This window comes from Brugia malayi (genome assembly GCF_000002995.4).
Source record: "Brugia malayi strain FR3 genome assembly, contig: Bm_v4_ChrX_scaffold_001, whole genome shotgun sequence".
Classification (NCBI taxonomy): domain Eukaryota; kingdom Metazoa; phylum Nematoda; class Chromadorea; order Rhabditida; family Onchocercidae; genus Brugia; species Brugia malayi.
In genome coordinates this window covers 8,655,761-8,677,633 of record NW_025062479.1, presented here as the reverse complement: position 1 = coordinate 8,677,633, position 21,873 = coordinate 8,655,761, and the positions used below count along the sequence as shown (strand labels likewise).

Sequence of the window (21,873 nt, the reverse complement as noted above, 5' to 3'; positions counted from 1 at the left end):
GGGTTCTCATGTTGAGGATGATTCGTTAGCAGAAATCATGTACAGATATTTTTTGCCGGGGTCATGCAACTCTGATAGTAGGATTTTGACAAATAAATAGAAGCGAAAGAGATGATTACAAAGACAGAGGTTAAAGGATAATAGGAAATGAAGATAGAAAAGGAACTGATACTTTACCTCCACTGCTTGATCTCATATGCAACCCACTCATATGCTCCGCAACCCAGACGAAATCGTGGCAATATCCCCACACCTAAATGATGTGTTGCATTTCTGTTGCATGCCGCAGGGAATGAAAGGCCTGGTATGCCTTGAGACGTGAACTGTGATTCTTGGTTGATCACAAATAATTGGGAATGATAGTTTGGCTGGGTGGGAACGGAAAACACAAATGCCAGAATTCTTCCTCGAGCATACCTACAACACCCTTTCTCCTTTATAAATCCACATCACCTAATCCTTTCTCCTCATACAGTGCAAAAAAAAAAAAACCATCAGTAACAGAGAGTTGGTTTGAGAAGGTTTCCAGTGCGAAGTTTCTGACTTTTATTGGTGAGACATTGTTTCGTGTGATTAAATAATGAGGAAATGGGATTTAAGCTGAGCTTGAATTGCCAGACAACTCAGGATGAAAAGATTTTTCCATTGGTCAGGACAAATTTAGTTATTAGAGGAAAAGAGGCAAAAGAAATTTACGCTATACAGGTCATTTGGGTTTTAAGGATGCATCTCCTGTAGAATGGAAATTTTTAGGACCAGATTTGTCAGGAGGAAAAGTGCTGTTGTTAATTTATCGTTTCAGAATCGGAAATGAATCTTGAATTAGTTGTAATGGACATAACGTGAAAGAAGCAAGTAAAGCGAGTCGAGATGGCTTTATTTCGGTTTTCATTGCTATTTCTTCGACGTGCGTTAAATGTGCAAATTTCGGGTGCACAATGGCAAAAGATTAGATTGAAAAATATAATGAAGAAGCGTTTCTACTCAACTGAAGTAGCTCCTAATGCGAGTGCATGTGCCTTGGATTTGCTGATTACAAATCTCACTCAGGAAAGCAGCGTCAAAGAAGCTGAAATCAATACAGTTACGAGTGTTGAAGGTCTCAGAAAGGTCGTTTTACGGTTTCTATTACTCGTTAATCTATATTTTCTGTGATCATCTTTTGAAACTTTTTGTTCGAAGTAACTCGTAATGCGAGTGCATATGCCTTAAATTTGTTGCTTAAAATCTCACTCAGGAAAGTACTTGACTTCTATTATGTTTGACATGTAGCAGACAGATCCATTTTTTCGTAATAGAAGTAATAGTTTTAGGTGTCGAGTCCTTGCTCGTTTGTCAATAAACTTTATGCTTCGTATACTGTGGCAAAAGTTGTCTTTTTCTTAAGTCCCCCACTATATTTGAGTATTTTCTGTGATGAGTCAGTAATTTGTAATGCATTCAATTCCCACCATTCTCAACATAAATTGGAGTTTTAGGTTTGCGCGAAGTTAGAAGGCTCAATCAGTAGTGAAATTTCTGTAAAAATTTTGACGCGTTTTGCTGAACTTGCTAATGAAAGTGTTAGTATTCAGAAAGCGGCAGCATATCTGAAGAAGTAAGTTAGCTAGTCAGTTTAAAAATATGTCCTAGCTAGTAATAGATTGACATTAGTTTATTCAGTTTAATCATTTATATTTCACTCATGTATTTAGTCGAAAGAACTAGAATAATAATGGCGTTTACTGGAACTCTGAAATATAATTCTCAAGTTACTACAAGATAGTAAGAGAATGTACGGACATGTGGCATTTTACTTTATATATTGTTACGTACCTCTATTTCACTCGTTAATATTTTTGAGAGGACTGTTAGCTGAAATGAATAGATCATTAAAAAACAGTAAACTGAACATGAACTCGACGCTCGAGACTATGTGCGCATTAGTTATTCTCGAACTTACTGATGAATCCCTCTTTGAAACATTGGTTGATGTATTAAGACAACAGTTTTCTACCGATGTATTCTCTGTCCCGGTATCACCACTAGTCCGTTTAGCTGCTTTAGTGAGTAGCAAAAAAATCCGCCTACCCGAGGATTTATTCTATCAAGTGAGAGAATGGTTACAGCTGAAAGCAAGGTTTGTGTCATTTTCCTATTCAGTTGAATTTTTTTTTTTTGCTATAAAATGTATTCTTTAAACAGTGATTAATCTAGAATTTCCATTAATACTAACAATATATTAGGTTACATTTTTTCACTAACTTGTCACGATCTCAGTAATTTCAGTTTCAGTTTGTTTTATCTCCTGCTATTCGCCATGAAGTAGACGGAGGATATTCGGTAATATTGATAGCATATTACGTAATTAAGTCTTAAAAGATTCAGTGTGTGCACCACTTCCGTTGGCATGACGATTGCTTTCTTGAAAAAGGAAAAATATTTTAGTGAAATCACGCAGCCAAAAGATATTGTTTCCGTGATTGTATGTTGGAATAAAAGCGATAGTTGGTTCAACATATTTATTGAAAAAGCAAAAAGTTGTGTATCTTCGATGTCTTCTAATGAACTCATTGGCATGATGTCAAGTTTGGCAAACAGCTCAAGTCGACCGCCTCATGTTTTGCGTCTTATCTGCGATACTTTCGAACAAAAGAAGAAGGGCTTAACAGTCAGTATTTCATTTAAATATTACTTGTGCTTTACAAGATAGTGTAGCTGTCTATCACTTTTTGATCAATATTCATTAATGCTTTATCAAAGGTTTTCTCGATGTGGCAATTGTTTATAGTCAGATGTGATAAGACGGTCATCTTTTTCAGGTTGACAAGCTGTTGCTGTTGGCACAATCAGCTGCAAAATTACGATTCATGGATAATAGACTTCGACAAATTATAGCTGACGACACTTTTGCCAATATTAGTCGTTTCACCAAGTGGTCGCAGATTAATACGATTGTTAATTCGATGACGAAATTGCATATTGGTAACCTTCGGACATGGAATGCTATTGCTGCATGGATCAATAATAATCAGATGTTAGTTTTAAACCCATGGGCAATTTAAAATTATCAGTGTAATTTTCTATGTTATTACTGTTATCATTATCGCTAGTCGTTATCATCAGCACTCTAGCTTCTTTCTTTTATTTTCGTTTCCATCGTTATAGTTGTTATTGTCATTGGCACTGCCATATTATCTTTATTGATCTTACGAATGTTTTTTTTATCTGGCTGTGCTTTTTCTAATCTGGAGATACTTCATATCATTTAAAGAAAGATTAGTTTTAGTAAGGGTGCTAATATTTTTTTTTACTCTGATTGCTGTTTTATTAGGAATGCTGCTCTTGACGAATTATCATACGCTGTGCATTGGTGTGCAATAGCTGGCAAAGGTGATTTAATTCAAGAAGCCAGTGTATTTCTATGCGAAAAGTTAACTTCTTCAAAGATTGACTCACCCAAGACATGGCTTAGTGCAGTCTATGCTTTAGCAACATGCGACAGACTATCACCAGAATTGGCTCAAACTGTCTTACAACCGACATTCGTCGCAAACATCTTAGGAGGGTTCGAGAAATTTCCTTTTACTGCAGAGTTTTTTTAATTTTCGAGTTTTTTTTTAATAATTTTAATTTTCGAGGTGCTCTATTACTGAAACCAATACAAATCGGTATCTTTGTTATTGATAGTGTAAATCTTCAGACTGAGTGGTTTTCGAAAGCTAATGGTTGTAACAACTATTGCTCAAATGCAGTATTTCTTGAAAGGAACATTAAATAAAGCCTATCAAGGACCCTCAGTAGATATTTTGGATCTTATGCAGTTTCCATCAACAACTTTGGTATGTTTTGAAACATTTCCTGTTAGATTTATAGTTTCTCTATATCTTATGTAAGTCGTATATGTAATATGTTAAAGACTTTTTCAAAAGAAATCAAAAATTACGAAGGAATTTATTTTATCCAGATATTTGTCTTGAGATTTTTCGAAAATGTCCCTCTGATTATTGCCCAACATTTCAGAATGATATGGCTTTCAAATTGCGTTACGGGAAGAATGAGGAAGGGAATGTCCGGTATTTTCATTCATTATTGCATAAATTGGTTCCATTGAATTCACATGCATTTCCGCCAGCTCTTACTGAGGATGGGATTTTTGTTAATGCAGTCATCAAGCTAGACGTTAAAGGAGATCGTTTTGTTCCATTGAGCCATTTTGAGGAAACGAAGGCACCTCGTTTGGCTGTAATTTATCTCTCCTGGAAGGATCGAACTTTGCCAGTAAGTATCCATTTCTGTTAACTATTTATTATTTATTTATTTTTTTCATTAGAGTTTAAATACTCTTTCATTTCTACTAAGCCACACTTGGCTTTCGTTTTTTATTGACCATTACCACTTTCAGTATATCCTGTAATTACAGTGTACTGATGACGATAAGAGCACTCTGATGGGACCACCATTGCTAAATATACGTTTGTTGAAGGCGAGAGGGTTTATTCCTGTTTTATTTTCTCAAGAGGATTTCGATTCTAACTCATCGTTGAAGCACCAATTTACTCGCATTAAAACAAAGCTTGAAGAGGCATCAGATGACAGAGGAAATAGATAATGGTTACTTATTGTTCCAGAATCACATCTGTTAAACATTGACGTATTCCATCTGCCATTCAGAAATTTAGTTCAAGATGACCATGATGTAATTGTAATAATTTCCTTTGCTGTTATCGACGAATATAATTTAGAACATCTTATTAACAATAAATTGATTGTTATCATCGTCCTGGTAGAGCGAGTGCTCTTCAAGGTTACTCATTGCCTTAGTATCTTTGTTGTTCAACAAGTTTTAGTTGAAATGCTCGTAGTGCTTTAAGAGTGGCTGATAAAGTTTTTGAGAGGTGAAAAATTTCTCGTTTTTCAATTTAGTTTAAAAGAAGTAGTATTCTATTTTCAGTTGTATCTGTTCAGCTTATGGGTAGATATGGGTAGTTTCTTTTTGAGAGTTTATGATAAATAATTATTTTTCTTGGAAAATGAAAAATCATTGAGGGTGAGGATAATTCATCTGGAATCTGTTCATAAGCAGTTACCACTGTTCTGTATGTGTGAATGGTTTAATTTCCAATAAGTTATTTGCTTTTTACATCGTTTCAGAACCCGCTTTCTCATTGTTTATTCATGGAATTCCATTGTTTGGGTTTATATGCGGAAGTGTTGGTCCAAAAGAGGAATGTTGGACATGGAATTTATACAATATTTACGATGTGTGGAACATTGCAGGGCTTGTTATAGAAATGCTATATTACAAAACTGATTCAAAGAAGGTGGTCCAGTTATCGCTACAGTATAGCACTGAGTGTCAAAGAGCAGTGTTTTTTTTTTTTTTTTTTTGGCATCAACATTGCATTTTTTGGGTTTCTCAAGTGTGCATCACATCACTGATGTTATTTTTGTTTCAAGAGGTCCTCCTCAAAGAGTTCGAACTCCTGGGAGTTGATAGAATATTACAAGTAAAGACACTTGGATTAAATAAATAAAGAAAGTTCGAACAGTTGCACACATTTTCTCACGTCTTGTATTCCCATCAAAAGAGATTCCAAAACATTTCGTTTTTTGAGCGACAAATGGTTTACTTATTTCAACCAGTAATCAAGTGACGAACTGATGCGTATTGATATTTAATTCTAAATTTCAGCTAGGATGCAATTTTACAATTTTTAACGAAAAAAAAGAAAAAAAAAGGTATTTTTAAAAAACTGATGCACAGTTCATCCTACATAGATTTTCAGTTTCATGACATATTTAAAAATTAAGAGTATTTTAATGCTGAAATTTTAAATTGTTTATAGTAAATATTTTTGCTAAATTATGTTCTCAATTTTTTGAGAAAGCATTGGGAGTTGGAATGTTAATATTCTTGTAATAATTAAAAATGGGCCAGAGAGCAGTTTTCGTACAATCAGAAGAAATCAATATTTTTTAAATAGATATTTTGGCTGAGAAATATATAAACACTGGTTTACAGATGATGGGCGAAAGATTTTCAAATCTTGATTTATGATTGTATAAAAATAGTTCGGTATTTCAAGCAAAATAGTTCCAGACATCTGTTTTCTTGAACATTTGGAAATACAACAGAATTCCGAGTTTTTTATCAAGTTTTTGGGATATTCTTCCTTAACTTTTAATAGTTAGTATTTGTTATCAGGTTAATCAGTAAATTATCACCGTTTCGGATTTGCTAGTAGGTCAAAAAAATGATTTTGTGAAGTGTTTGCTGGTTTTGAATATTTCATACTGGTTGATCAGCGGAATCTCGTTCAACATAGCATTTACCAAACTAATAATGATGAACGTCGAATGTACTATGCATTTATAAAAAGTCTAGTACCGAATCCGATGTTTTCATTTAATCGAAGTACTGTTTATGCTATCAATGATTCATTTTGGATTATTTATCCCTGGCCGCAGGTAATGCAACAGTCTCTTTACAATTGTTCGAGGTTTTCTGATTCAACTTACATGCGGCGATGACTTTCCTCGGATTTTATTTTATGGAAGTTTTTCATTTATGAACTGAAGGAACCTGAAATTTCGAATTGGATAGAGAAATTGCATGGTTTATTGGATTTCACAAGTTCCACTTATTTCTTACGTAATCCTACGAGATTAGACTTAAGTTCTTTGCCTATCCCATTTACCATAGGTTTAACTTCTTCCATCTCATACCGTCTTCCCCTTTGTTCAGATTCCACTTCTACAGTATTATCTTTTTCAATAGGATCACAGTCTCCACATACGCTAAGATTTGTTCACATTTTTTAGCAAGAAATAAGCATGAATTTCTGGTAGTAAATAAAAATACAGTGTCTTTTTTCTTTTCTAAAGAGAAAATGGAGAACTGAAGTTTGAGCACCAATATGTTTACCAAATGAAATAAATTCACTATTATTTTTAGAAATGTTCGTTCTAGCTATAAAATTTTAGCACTTTATTTTTACTCGTACTTCGCTTCAGTACTTTTAAGATTACACAGTTTATAAAGACTATTTTATCAAATCAGAAATCATTGTCTTACAGAATCATAATTTTTTCTATGAAGCAATAATTGATATAATCTGGTCATACGATACATTTTGTTCATTGTTATTTTGGAAGGCCAATCATATCAAAAGAGAATAAAAGAGAAAAGGAAAGAGTTTGCAGGATATTATGAAAAGGGCTTACACAAATATTTTTGCTGTTTGGTATTGCCATCGTTGTTGATAGCTGTAAAGAACAAATAAATATTGATGCCATCAGCCTTTACCGTAGAGTGAAATCAACTGGGAATTTTTAAAACGAAGTGAAATAAAATGTTTCAAAGAAAGTTTCTTTCAATGAACAGGACAAACATTTTAATCTTGTAAAGATGACTTAATCACCGAAGTAGCTTTATTGTTCTGATGGAGTAATTTGGTGGTTTAAATTTTGAACTTTCTTATTCCAAAATGAAGAACATTCGGTTTTTAGTTATTTCACTGCCAAAGCCATAAACTAATTATGATTCAATAATTCAGACAAATAGCACTTACATCTCATAGTTCCATTAATGGTAAAATATGAGATTACAACAATATATCTAAATGTACTAGTCTCAAAACATTAAATCAGCCTATAAAAATGAATACATAAACTGATTGCTTTATTTTGAATTCCATTCAAACAACAAATATGATTTTATTATAAAAAGTAAATAAGCAAGTTTAATAAGAAAAAGAAAAAAAAAAACATTTCTGGTTAAACATAGCTGGTTGATTCATTCTAGATTAAAAAGATCAGATGGTAAATAAGAAATCTGATGACTACCAACTTTATGGCGTAGATCCATAGTAATTAAAGACTGATCGATTTGAAATGCTCTCCGTACTATTTTCCTACTAATTATTTAAAATAATTTTTTTGAAGCTGTAAGATTTTTCCTGGAACTCCATACTTATTATTGTCTGTCGAAAAATTATGTACTAGGAATTTCAAGTAAACTTTAAAACTTTTAACTCTGATATGAACTGTCAGATTCATTTTTCGGGATTGTCAAATTTCAAAAATTCTAGTAATTATGAAAAGTAACACAACTGTTTTTTCAGATTTTGTCAAAGCTTTTCACTTACATGGAAATTTTCTTTTGAAGAGTGCAATTCGAGATGTAATATTACAATTGATGTCAAATATTTTTTGAATTCAATATTGCTTGAAAATGAATCTAAAAGTGAGGTCCATTTCAAGGCTACATCGAACCAAAAAAAAAAAAAATTAAAGTAAAATAAATAAACAGATACATCTGATAAAAGAATGATTTAAATTTTGCGATTGAGGAATGAGAACCATACTGTTACTAAAACGTCAGTGATATGTGACAATCAAAAAATATACTGGAAGATCCATCCTTATAAGCTAATTTAAGTTTAGCAGCAGTTAGTTGCATGATAGTTTAACTTCATACAATGGGGAAAGTATTGAAATATTAAGAAAACCATCAAGAAATAGAGTTTCATTTAAATAGAGTTTATCATAAACTAAACAGAATTTCGTTTAAAATTCAAATTAGAATATTTTTACTGAAGAAAAATTGTAATGTCTAATGAAATACCATATTCTCTCCTTGATATTTAAACTTTTATTTCAATATAATCTCTCCTAAAGTTATGCTCTTAATTTAATTTGAATTAGTTATAATGCAAATGATATTAAAACTTGTAATGCTTTTACTACTTTTTCATTTTCCCACTTTTTTCATAAATAGAAATTCATTCCTGTCACTTTTTGGTAATACCAGACTTTGAAAGTTTTGTTTTCCCTTAAACCTTTCCAAATTTACCTCCACATAATTAAAAACACAAAAAAAGACATTGTCCCTTCATTTACAATGAGTGTAAAAATTTACAGTAAGTATGAAAACATTTTTTTCCTTTTTTTTTTGAATATAAAGGTGAATTTATAACAATAAGGATAAATGCAGTAAAAATAAAGAATAATTCTCAAAAATAGAATTTCAGAAAACAACTAGCATAACTAATAAGAAGAAAGTAGTGAACAAATGGAGTTGATCGACAGGAAATATGTAGAACACTAAATGAAATTGTTTTTTTTAACAATTTGCATACTGTAGCCATTTAGCGTATTACAAAAGCAACACTTGGCATTTGTGGATAATAAGGAATTCTGTCTAAGCAATTAATACTTACTTGTGTAATGTAATTATTTAATATCTACATTATAGGTGTTAAGTAATTAAATCAAATATTATGAGCTATAATCATTTGGCTGTCCCGTTATTTCTATAGTAAAACATATTGCTGATATCACAGCCACAACCTGATCAAAGATCGAATGAATTTCATGGCGAGGTTTTGAAGTATCAAAGGTTTTGTCCTCGACTAAAAGACTAAAGAGTAGGTCAATTCCTTCCTCTTCCTTCTTCTACTGTAATTATTTGCACTTATTATAGAAAATCAAAATCGATTTCCGTGTTCAGAAACGACGAAGTTTTCATATGTATGCCAAGATTCTAACATTTTAGTCATGTGACATATGTTGATGTTCTGCTTTTGTGTAAAGTTGTTAGGGAATGAAGTTTTTTACTACTTCAAGAAATATTTTGATATTCATTTTGATTGATCTTTTCTTCAAATGCTACCCATAAATTACTGGTGTTGATAAAACATTGAACAGATTTCTTTTTTATATTCAGTGAAAATCGATAACATGAGATGTTTGATGTTCTGTTTGTTCACTTAAAGGGCATAGAGAAAATAACCCGTTTCATATGAATTCGGGGAATGCAAATAGATTTTCTGTCCTGCTATCACGTCTTACATCACTATGCTATCGTTCCGTTGCCGTAATTAGTAAAAAGGGGCGGTCCAATCTTGGTTTATTTTATGATAAATAGGATCAGAAACATTGTATTTGATCATAATTCTACAGGGTGGCAGCCAAGGAAGATACGGGACTTGCAATAAATATCGCATTCTTCCTGATTTTTGTTTTCATTTCAATCTGGATAACAAATTTAGCAAAAGCTCACTCCCACATCTTTCCTACTACGGTTATGAAATATGCTACAGTACCTTGTTCTCCTTCAATGATTATTCTATCACATAGGATGGTTCAAATTTCAAATTTAAGCTATTAATCGCCTGAACTACGGTACTTTTTTTGATTTATTAGAAAAGCATTTATAAAGAAAGCATTGTTAAGTTGATTCATAAAAGATTTCTACCCAATAGACAAACTGTTTCATTGTTTTCAAGCAAATTTGCTACAACATTTTTACTCAAAAAAAAGTCCAAACAATTACTTTGGATTTCAAGGATTGGCATGAAAAAAATCTGTTTTAAACTGTATGCCACAACTTTTTCCATTTTTCTTTTATTAATTATAATTATCATTTCAACCGAGTTTGAAATGAATCTTAGATCTTGTGCCTTTCTGAAGTAATTTTGTAACGGCCTAATTGCTTGTTGAAATAGTTCTTTAGTGAAAAATAATAACATTACGATATGCATTTCCAACAGCGTTAATTTTTCCAGTCTATCAAGATAACTTTTTTTTCCTCTCTGTATTGCTTATGTTGTGTCGAAATCATATCAACGAAACCTTAAATACTGTTTCATTTTATCCATCATATTTTAACTGCGTAATAGAAACTATCAAGAAAAATTAAACACCAATTAACTGAAGTTGCAAAAATAAAAGAACTTAACATGCAATTCAAGTTAGATATGATAATATAACCGCAGCAAGATACTTCTCAATAATTTATAGAGACAGAAGTTAAAAGGCTTCGTTGAAGAAAAAGACAAAAGCAAATCTTACTTTTAATTTGTTTTCCTTTTTCTTCAAAGAAGCCGTCTATTTCACACGTGTAGAATTTTATTAAATTTTAAAAATGCTATCTTGGAGTAAGTGAAATCCTAAGCAATCACTTCGAGTTTACTTACCGACGAGTTTAGTAGTACAAATTTCAAAATTACGATATAATAATAACCAATAAAACATTCTAGATTCAGTAAGCATGTGATTAAGCATTTCTTGGCTGTGCATAGATTTTTTTTCCAATGGCTCTATTCAACAATTTCTGTTACACTTTTCGTGAATTTGTCCAATTTCAACAGCATAGTTGTAATTTACAACAATTAAAAGTTCGAAACAAAGTTCACTTTAAAAGGACTGGCTCTAGATTAGTGATGCAAGTTAACAAATTATGTTCTATAATATGACCATAAATTAGAAAAAAACCGCATTCATGCATTTTTGCAAATTATTGTAGTGAATCATAAAACGATTATTATTAAAATATAGGAACAATGGAAACTGGCTTGGTCAGATTATAGACATTTTCGTCTTATCCATTATTTTTGGAGTATTTTGTGATATCTCAGATCCGTTAATTTTAATTTTGCAGATAAAAATGAGCGCAGCTCAAAATTCTTCTAGTCGTAAACCAACCACACGGCCAAAACTTGGCATTTTCGTTTATTTACTAGCATTTATGGCTGTAATTGGTGGTTTTTTATTCGGCTATGATACCGGTATTGTTTCAAGTACGATGCTTTATGTGGAACATAATGTTGGTATGAGGCCAATGAGCACACTTTGGAAGGAACTAATCGTCAGTATAACACCAGGTATTTTATTTCTTCTTATTCTCATTTTAAATTACTACTGTAACATCATCTATTGTTCATTCCTCAAATTGACTGAATTAAACTTAAATCTATCAACAGAATATATTGAGAATTTTAGAAAGGTTAATCGTAAGACTAGATATCATGGAAAATTAACCTTGGCACCTCGACACTTCTTAACACCTAACGCTAAATATCATTTTAGTTTCGATGATATAAGTTACATGAAAAGTTTTGATATTTGTAATACTAGAATATTAGCCAAGATTATTTCAGGTACTGCTGCGATCGGTTCATTATTTGCTGGTCCAGCATCTGATCATTTCGGAAGAAAAAAAATTATCTTGTCTTCCAGTGTTGTATTTGTGATTGGTGCAGCTATTTGTGCATTAGCTCCAGAAAAAATAACGTTGCTTATTGGAAGATTTTTGCTCGGTTTTGCTATTGGTAACTTATTTTTGAATTTTTACTTGCGTAACTGAATTATTGGTACTTAGTGGATAACACTATTTTTTAGGATTTGCATCAATGATAGTACCAATTTATGTTGGTGAAGCATCTCCTCTACATATCCGTGGCATTCTACTGACTGGTTTTCAGCTAATGATCACTTTTGGCTTAATGGCTTCCAATCTTATCGCTGGTTTGCTTAATTCCTTTTGAAATTTTGGAATTTCTGATAGAAACATTCAGTATGAATATGTTGTCAAAATGATGTACTCTAATTTATCATTAAAAAAAGAAACAGCTAGTGTATGTTCATTTGAAGCTCTATTCTAAAAACGAAGTATTCCTTGAAGTTTGATAAAAAAGATTGCTTTAAAATTTATAATTAAGGTGGATTCTCATACATTGACCCAGTGAATATTGGTTGGCGTTTAATATTCGCATTTGCTGCTTTGCCAGGTATAATACAATTCATAGGCTTTTTGTTTCTGCCAGAGAGTCCCCGATGGTTATATAAAATGGAACAGAAAGAAGAAGCCTGCAAGGTTATTTTCTTCGAATTTTCCCGATATATATATATATCTTGCTTCTAAAAATTTTTCTTTTAAATTATCTTGGTTAAGGCATATTCAGATTAGTTTTCATTTTAAATATTTTTTAAAGAATTAGGTTAAAATTCTCCTGGCATCAAAATATCCCAATTGCTTTTCTCGACACTCAGGTCTTACTCTTATCAATATTTGTAATCACTGAACTATGTTGAAAAAGAACGAGTGTAGGTTTTGAGCAAAATCTATAATGGATATGAGGACTGGATAGCCTACGAAGTTTCTGAAAATGCGGAATCACTGGAAAGTGAAAAGAAAGCCAAGGAAGCCGTCGGTGGTACATTGTTTACTTATAAATTTAATTTATTTGAATTTCTGCTTAGAAATATTTCTTATTTATCAGCTATTCTTTTGCATAACTGTATTACTGATTTGGTGTCATACCCGCATCACTACCTATTTCATTATTAATCAGCTTAGAGATATTATTAGTCTTATTAATTCTGATTGATTCATATGAGTTGAAATTACAACATGTTAGTAGCATAGTGACGTCACTTACTAAGTTCTCTAACAAATTAAAATAAAAGAATTGTAGAGTCGATGTTGCTTGGACGAATATTAACGACACCACATGTTCGGAAAGCGCTTATTATTGGATGTTCTTTGCAAGCCTTTCAACAGCTTTCTGGAATTAACACCATTATGTTAGTTTTACATACTGAGTTTGCGGCTCAAAATTCGATATTTCGAAACGGTTGAATTTATAGTTATATTGAAATAATGACTTGCTAAAATGATCGTTTTACAAGGCAAAAAATCAAAATTATAGTCATTATTTTTGTAAATATAAACAAAAACAACTTAAGGTATTATACGGGTACGATAATTCAATCAGCTGGTATTCAGGATCCACATACAGCTATCTGGATTTCGGCTGGCATTTCAAGTAAGTAGTTATAACAGAAATAAACTGCATTAAAATGTATGTAGTATTTGTTAAGAAAATAATACTGTTTTGAACAAATATAAAAATATTGAACAAATATAAAAATAGTTTCACAACGGGTCCACAAAGTATATTTTAAATCTTTAAAACTAACTATTTCAGGCGTCAATTTTTTGGCCACATTTGTGCCAATGTATCTAATAGAACGTATTGGACGTCGGCTACTCTTGTTCATATCAATGACTGGCGTGATATTTGCATTATTTGCTATGGGAGCTGCTTTTCTATTAATAAACCTTGATTCACCGGCTTCGCTAGATCCAAAAAGCATTTCTGTCGACACTTCCGTGGATCATTATATGCAGTGTCAAGTGTTAAGGTTTTTTTCAAAAATTAAATTTAATGATAAATAATATTTTGAATTCCAGTATACTATAACAATAAAAGTAAAAATCTTTCAAGTTCTAAACTTCTCAAACATTCTATTGTAGTACAAAATCATTTAAATAATTTCAGTTTTAACTTGTTTCTTTCAAATAATAATAATTTGCAGTAACTGCGATCATTGTGTTACTGATGAAAAATGCGGTTTTTGTCAACCAAGTCTCGACTCACCTAAAGGGTCTTTTTTTAATTTTTATTTTTCTTGGCCCAATTAAAATTTAACTATAAACCTCAACATATTCTTTAATACAATTTTAATTTATCATTCTAAGGTTGTCCAAAAAATCAAGCAGCAATATATAAGTTTATCGACAATTTCGACCTTAAAATTAGTGCAAATTCATTGCAGCTACTGTTTACCGTATTCACGCAAATCTCCCGAGCGATCGCTAACTGGGCCATGCGAAAACAGTAACACAACAACGACCAAATGGGCAAATTCATTCTGTCCGTCAAAATATGCATTTATACCAATCGCTGTTATGGTAGTCTACCTGGCATTCTTTTCTATTGGTATACTTTTCTGTGAATTCCAAAACTCATAAAAGAAGAAAAAGTTGTTTTTTGAACCAAATGTCAGTAACAAAAATATAGATAAATGCTTTGAGTGATTCTGAGACATCAAGAGCTTATCTGGACATTTCGAATCAATCATAAATATACTTAATCATCATATTGTAATCATCTGGCATGTTCGGTTAAAAATGAATCTTATGAGTGCCCATTCATTTTAAATTATTTGAAAGGACATAATTCATTTTTTAAGAATTTGAATCTAAAGTTTGTAAAATCATTGAAAATATTTACGAAGATATTTGATATTTAGTTTAATATTTACGAAGATATTTGATATTTAGTGCAAACCTTGCATACCTGAATACGTGTAACCTTATTTCTTCTCTACTTCAAAAGACATTTAATTCTTCAGTGATGAAATGGCAGGCGATTTATGCTGAAATTTCATTTCAGGTTATGCTCCAATGCCTTGGGTATTGAATGCAGAGTTTTATCCACTTTGGGCACGAGGTACATGCTGTGCATTGTCAACATGCTTCAATTGGACATTTAACTTGATTATTTCTTTGACATTTTTATCCCTTACGCAAACTGCTACTAAATATGGTTAGTTGTTTCTTATTTGTTTCAATTCGAAAATTTTTGATGTTAATAGGAAATTTTGATTTTTCATATATTATTTGATAGATTTGGAGGATGGAATTTAAGTGCTGTATAAAAGTTGTAAAAAATCATGTTTTCACTAAATTTGGTTAAATTAAAATACATGAAAATTTAGCAAAATAAAGTGACATCATTTAACAAGTGCCATTTTAGGTGCATTTTTCATTTATGGTGGCATAACGTGCATCGCTCTTACCTTTTTCTACTTTGTCATACCTGAGACAAAGGGCTACAACATTGAAGAAATTGAATTACTGTTCATGTCTCGAGCTAAACAAAGGCAACAAATAATGCCAATGACTGATCAGCGATTTAATGAAAGAAAGCATCGCGACATGACAGCAGTTACCTGCAGCCAATCAGACGTATTTTGATTCCGTCAAGAATAGTTATTTTAAATTCTGTTCAGCTGTTGCTCTAGTCCGTCTTTAAGTTTCGTTATTGTTTAAATGCCCATCAGGAAATGAAATTTTTTGTGACAGGATTCAGCGTTTTTCATTTCTTACGCCTATAATACTGGCAGCGTTTGATCAGTTTATTTTTATTTTTGTTTAAGGGATTTCTTTTAATATTTTTATGTTGTGCCTTAATCAAAACACGTAAAGAACAATTCTATTTCACGTAAGTAAATAATAAATTTCGCATTCAGTTTTGTTCCATCAGTATTTTAAATAAGAAAGTCTTCATGAAGTTCTGTAAAATTATCGGATCCATTTTTTGTTGCAAATATTTCTAAAAAAGATTCAAATCTAAATTTTGACATATCTTATATGTAAAGTAACAAAGATGAAAGTAAATATAGGTATTTAGGAAGTGATAATGAAGTAAAATAAAAAAACGTGTCTGACCTAATCATTTTTTTGTGCTAATTTTATCATATATCTGCTAAAAAATAATTGTGATTGAACTTAATAAAAATAAACGATGTTCATATGCTTCCTTAACATTTTTGAAATTCAAGTTATCACATTATGAGATCACACTTATACTAAAAGGAGTAATGAGTAAGAATCATTTTTCAATTCGTTTTCTAACTTCAAATTCGTTTTTTCATCTATGGAATCCATTTTATCTTAGAATAAATGACTTTCTTCTTAAAAAATAAACAAAAGGAATTAAAATTTTCCTTGAGAATTGAAAAGCTAATCCTAATTGCAGAGAAATGATCAAATGCAGTTCTAAACTGAAATATAACAATGAAATAAGCTTACTTTTCTTAAATAGCTGAGTCATTAAGTGGTAATGAACGCAAATTGTTAAATTCATCAAATAAAACAGTTTCATTTCGCATCTCTCTAAAAATATCTTTTTAGGACTACTTATCATTATCTATTACATAAAGGATGAGTAGTGCTTGCAGTGCTAATCATAATTCAAAGATGGAATACTCTAACCTTCGAGTAATAGTAGACATTGCCTTTTTGCGTTTGTATACATGTGGTAGAATGCACAGAAATGTTTCTGATATTACAAGTTAACCATAGTATGTCATCAAATGTACTCATTAGAAACGTTCATGCAGTCTAGGTAACAAATATATGGCAATGTTTGATGGAAACAATATATCTACTAAACTTTCATTATCAAATTTAGCATTAACAAAGAATACAGTTACTATTATTTGAAAATTGAAAAATAGCGATCACAAATTGAAAAACTAATTTTTCCTTGGATTCCAAAACGGCAAAAACCTATTAGCATATTTCAGATTTACCATAAACTTTGTAGAACTTGAGGAGCTATAAACAAATTGCTGGCCGAATATATACGTGACAAAAATGAATGCATGACACTCAATAAATCACGAAAAAAACATCTATGTGTTCGAAATAATTTGTGAACTTGACATTTGGACACAGCACATTAAAATGCATCGCATATAGATTACAAATTCATTTCTAAACAACATGTAAAATATGTGAATTTAAGAATTCATTTTGATATGTACTAAATTATCTTGCAATATTTTACGAATAAGCACAAAAAATTCACTATCTAAAACATATTTTGTGCACAAATGAACCAACTTTCATTATAGAACTTATATAAAAAAACCAATTTCACGAATTCATGAAGTCAAGGATATAACTTAAATAAAATAAAAGTTTTGATCATTTATTAACATTTATGCAATATTTGAAACTTCATGACAAATATTTGAACATCCTTAATTTTGAAATGATGTTAAAAGTAATGCCATCATGAGGAAACAATTTATGCCTGCAAATAATCTGAAATAAAATAATACATATGCAGTAAACTAATAAAACACCGACATTTAAAATATAAAATCTCTACTCCATAACACCCGTTCGTAGATGTAATATAAAAATGAGACAGTGTATTTGCTAACCTTATTTTCATTTTTCGAAGCTCTCATTTCCATTAAATCTACAGCATAGATGTGCTTCCTCTGTTTTTGTTTTTGCGCACTGTGTTTATTTCCTGCTTTACATCGCATCTCCTATTGTAACAAATAGTATACTACAATTCCACCATGTAAAATTTTATTAAAACCTGAAATACCAACACTTTGTAGTATTAAAAACAAAGACGATTTAGTCATAATTATGACTCTCTCTCTGCAAATTTTTCAACCACATGAGTGGGACCTCAAGAAACTGTTGCACAGTTCTTGGTTGGAAAGAAATGTTCAACATAATCGTTCTCTTTTGGTCCCTATTTGAATTTCTCTACTCCAAAACCTCGACAATAGTCAGAATATTCGAAAAACATTGGCAGTGATTTCGAAGGTCCACATAAATTCATCTCTGTTTAGCATCGTGAGAAATGCTGTTATAACTATTTACTCCAAATAAAAATCATTACTACAAATGTCACAGATATTATAACGGATCTACTACAGAGAAAGTCGGTACCATTACTTGTAAGTAGACAATTTCATTCATCACTAACAAGACGAGAAAATCTCATTTTGAAGTCATAACTTTCAGATTCTCAAGATTGTGCACTCCAATTCAGTCTCGCTTAAAACGATTTTAATATAATCAACTTAAAACACGATGATAATACATTAATCTGAATAAAGGTGTATTTACAAAAGAAAATCTAAATTATATTTGCAGAAGACAAAATGGTGGAACAATTAAATAGCTTTTATGAATGCTCCTCCATTCGAATCAATTCTTTTATACCATCGTACATTTGTTTAACTGCTTCATACTGCGTTACTCCAAGGGTTTTCTAAAATTTTTACTGCAACAAAAAACATTTAAGAAAACAATACATTCTGCTTAGCTCATTAAATGTTTCGACATACTATGTTTATCTATTACATAGTTGGTCCTGAAATGAATGTCCAACGGCACTACCGGTCGTTTAAAGCTGCTTCAGTAGTAAAACGAACAACTTCCGGCATTGAGAAATAAAGAGAATAAAGAATGTGTATTTCACAAAGATAGTAAAGTGAAAAAAAGACCTTGTTTGATATAAGATAGTATTTATTCGGCACTTCAGACGAAGTAATGTCTACTGAAACAACGCGCAAATTCAGCTTTTCACATATTTCCTACAACAGAAGAATTGAAAATGGATTCCATATTTTTACTTTATACATGAAATAAAAACTCCAAGAGTTATTTCCATCAAGCCTCAAACAATAACAACGTAGTTGAGAATTAAGATTGTGAAACCACTTTAATTTTATCCTCATTCAAGACTTAAAAGTGGTTATTAAGAAATCCGGCAAACTGGAAGAAAGCATTTGGTTTGCAACTGCAAAATTTCCAGCGCAAAATCGCAAGAAAAAGCGAATTGCCTCGTATACAAGAAAAGTAGAAATTTACCATTAAGTCGGATTTTTTGCTCAATTTCGGCAAACATATTTGTACTGAAGCACTAACTGCAGAACCAAGATTGCTAGGATTTGATGTTAACCAGCCAAGTCGATTATCTTCAGCGAATGTTAGCTTTTGTTCCAATGCCTTGAAATTATTTACACTCACATGAACATTTGCAAATGCTTCAAATTTTCGAGAAGACGGTAAACGATTAATCTCTCTTTAATTTTTGCAGTGAGAGGTTCTTTCAGCAATTATAAATATCAACAGATATTAAAGACTATACTCTCCTAGTCACCATGCACTTATAATTACTCTCAGTTGAATGAAATTACCACTCAAATAATTACCACTCAAACCAACTTCTAGAATTTTATAAAAAAAATATTGGCAATGTGAATTATACTACTTTAAATTGAACTTCTCCACTTTCCCTTTCCTTTCTAGAAAATTAAAATCACCTTCAAACCTCGTATTAAACGAGCAAAAGCCTTGCCAATATCACTTCCTTCTTCAACAGAAATCATACTAACATGGTCTTCTTCGTTAACCCAAACCAAAAAAGATTTATCGCTGTTGTAGAAGATTCCACGTCCCTAAAACAAATAAGAAAGAAATAAAACACATATATTCTATTTCAGAATTTAGTAGAAACCTAACCATTGATTAATTAAAACAAATGGTGACACCGTTAAAGTATTTCAACATAATTGAATTCGACCTGAGTTGTGTTATTACGACACACGCCCCACACTAAATGATTTTACTGCACTAATGACAAAAAAGACAAGACATCACTTCCTATAAGACATTTCAAAAAGTAAATAGTGCTTTAGACAACAATAAAAAATGAAATCAGTACCTCTGGCCAAGCATTATAGGCATTGGCATGTTTCAATAAAGAATTATTGTTGTTAAATAGGAGCTGTTTACTGTAAAGATGATCCTTCGTTTTTTTCGGTATTCCATCCAGTGAATAATAGATCCCACGTAGTTCAGGTTCTTCGATTTGCAGCAATGCATTTTTCACCTTAAACCTATGAACAATGAAGCAACCAAAAACTTCATGAACAAGACAGTCGATCACATACTTCTGGGTTAGGGCTAGAAATAAAAAATCCAGAAGTGGAACCAACCTTCTGTTCTAAAATTATATAATCATCTGCACTCAAAAGTGGGTTGAACGGATAACCAGCAATGGAACGAGCACAACGAATCCTTTAAAAAAATTTTTCATCCCTTTCTTTAAATGTGCTACACTTCCGATTAAAACCAAATTTCAAAAATTACAGAATGTTTAAATAGAAATATTTCAGATTTGTGTGAAACCTTGAGAGACAAAAGCATAAAAAAGAGTTCGATTAGTTTTTGGAATCATTTCTCAGTTACGAAATCGGAAAAGAAAACTAACCTTACTGACTTAACATATTTCCCAGCAGGATCAAGAAGTGAGAGTTCGCCCAATCTTTCTTCGCCAAAATCAACTGCCGGTTGTTTATCTCCTGGTTTGAATGCATGGTAATCTTCTAGAATTTTATCGAAGAGAACAGCGAATTTCTGGTAAGATTCAGGATCCGCTGCATAAACACCAATCGCCAAGCCATGGTTGTGCAAACCTAAAGAACGATGAGACATGCATCACTTCACAGTTTGAAGTGTAAATACAAAGAGCTGCTATTATCGAAAAGGAAAATAGATGGTTTGTTCGCAGTTAAAAAAATATAAGGAAACATACCAGAACGAATTATGTCGTAAAGCGAAACACCCAGTTTCGTCTTTTTATTTTCCAATTTTTTTAGAATTGTAGGTGTCAGGTATTTCTTTAGCAGCGAATTACAATTCCTATCCTAAAAGTCCACTTTAAGCAGTATTAGAAACTTTAAAAATTAATGGAAAACTATCCTCGGATCCTAAAGATTATAATTACCTGTATGAGTATTAAAACAATAGCATTTTTCATCAAACTGCATTTGACAGTCCATATTAAGTCAATAAATGTTTTTTTTTTTTCTTGTAAAATGATCACCGTTCCAGAATGTGTAAAAAACAAACATTATAAATACCTTTTGAAGTTCTGCGTAAGCTGCATTGACCCTCTGAATAGCAAAGACATCTGTCTCATCAATCTGGTAATTCATTTTGTAAAGCTCCCCAGTCTAAAAAAAAAGTATAAACCTGATATAGATTAGCAATGTGTAGTATACTGAAAATGAACATAAATGAATGTGTAGAGGAGAGTTATTGTATGCTCAGAAACAACAGTAACGAATATTTCATATGAGTAAAATACACACTTAAGCAATTCACTGGTGGCTGTACCTGTAAAGAGGAAGTTTTTGTGAAAAGTCTTCATAACGCTCAACACTTTTTTTCAATTAAAGTGCAATAATCGACTTACATATGTCACAGCTAAAAAAGCTGCTGTTGCTCCGCCAGCTACAGCGAAAAGTTTCTTGAATGTCCCAGGCAGTGACATCGTTATTCAACACAAAAACTATTATGCTTTAAACCAAGAAGAACTACAAATAGGCTCCAATTTACTTCACGATCAAAAGACAATCCTGGAATTCCTAACCACTTCAACCATAGCAGAATCGGTTGAAAGTTAAAATGTCAAACTTGCTACTCTACTTCATTCATATTATATGTGTAATCACAACACCTTGTTATCAACAAGTAGAAAAAAATCTCCCTTCCTGCCAGTTAAGAATATATCAAATGTCATCACTGCTCGCCTCTCATGTTGAACTAAATCTGAGAGAGCAACAGAGACTATAAGGAACATAGCTGCAACAAAAGTCAGAGTACACAATGCCAAGGCTGATGACTTAATTTGCGATTCCAATTTAGCAAAAAAG

General features: G+C 31.7%; 4 protein-coding genes across 5 annotated transcripts; 2 read left to right on the top strand and 2 right to left on the bottom strand.

Moving 5' to 3' along the window:
- Positions 1–870: 870 nt before the first annotated feature.
- On the top strand, positions 871–4,591 carry Bm8520 (Uncharacterized protein; the record flags this gene model as incomplete). The annotated part of the gene is made up of 9 exons (XM_043074143.1): positions 871–1,110; positions 1,479–1,597; positions 1,844–2,119; positions 2,428–2,650; positions 2,802–3,016; positions 3,314–3,547; positions 3,683–3,821; positions 4,003–4,260; positions 4,403–4,591. 9 exons carry the CDS (start codon positions 871–873, stop codon positions 4,589–4,591), a joined length of 1,893 nt encoding a protein of 630 aa, XP_042930077.1.
- Positions 4,592–11,431: 6,840 nt separating this feature from the next.
- On the top strand, positions 11,432–15,589 carry Bm5053 (Uncharacterized protein; the record flags this gene model as incomplete). The annotated part of the gene is made up of 12 exons (XM_001898819.2): positions 11,432–11,648; positions 11,925–12,095; positions 12,166–12,291; positions 12,486–12,640; positions 12,875–12,980; positions 13,242–13,350; positions 13,513–13,592; positions 13,755–13,971; positions 14,146–14,214; positions 14,386–14,549; positions 15,006–15,158; positions 15,369–15,589. 12 exons carry the CDS (start codon positions 11,432–11,434, stop codon positions 15,587–15,589), a joined length of 1,788 nt encoding a protein of 595 aa, XP_001898854.1.
- A 1,840-nt stretch (positions 15,590–17,429) lies between these two features.
- On the bottom strand, positions 17,430–17,676 carry Bm1128 (Uncharacterized protein; the record flags this gene model as incomplete). Its single annotated transcript, XM_043074142.1, has 2 exons — positions 17,430–17,435; positions 17,569–17,676. 2 exons carry the CDS (start codon positions 17,674–17,676, stop codon positions 17,430–17,432), a joined length of 114 nt encoding a protein of 37 aa, XP_042930076.1.
- A 656-nt stretch (positions 17,677–18,332) lies between these two features.
- Positions 18,333–21,491, bottom strand: Bm4803 (Uncharacterized protein; the record flags this gene model as incomplete). Of its 2 annotated transcripts, XM_001898820.1 has the most annotated exons (10): positions 18,333–18,419; positions 18,655–18,744; positions 19,022–19,159; positions 19,477–19,611; positions 19,878–20,045; positions 20,152–20,233; positions 20,427–20,631; positions 20,751–20,862; positions 21,079–21,171; positions 21,414–21,491. In XM_001898820.1, 10 exons carry the CDS (start codon positions 21,489–21,491, stop codon positions 18,333–18,335), a joined length of 1,188 nt encoding a protein of 395 aa, XP_001898855.1. The 2 variants fall into 2 exon arrangements, with proteins under 2 accessions (XP_001898855.1, XP_042930075.1); XM_043074141.1 differs by lacking the exon at positions 21,414–21,491 and having other exon boundaries at positions 21,079–21,153.
- Positions 21,492–21,873: the final 382 nt, after the last annotated feature.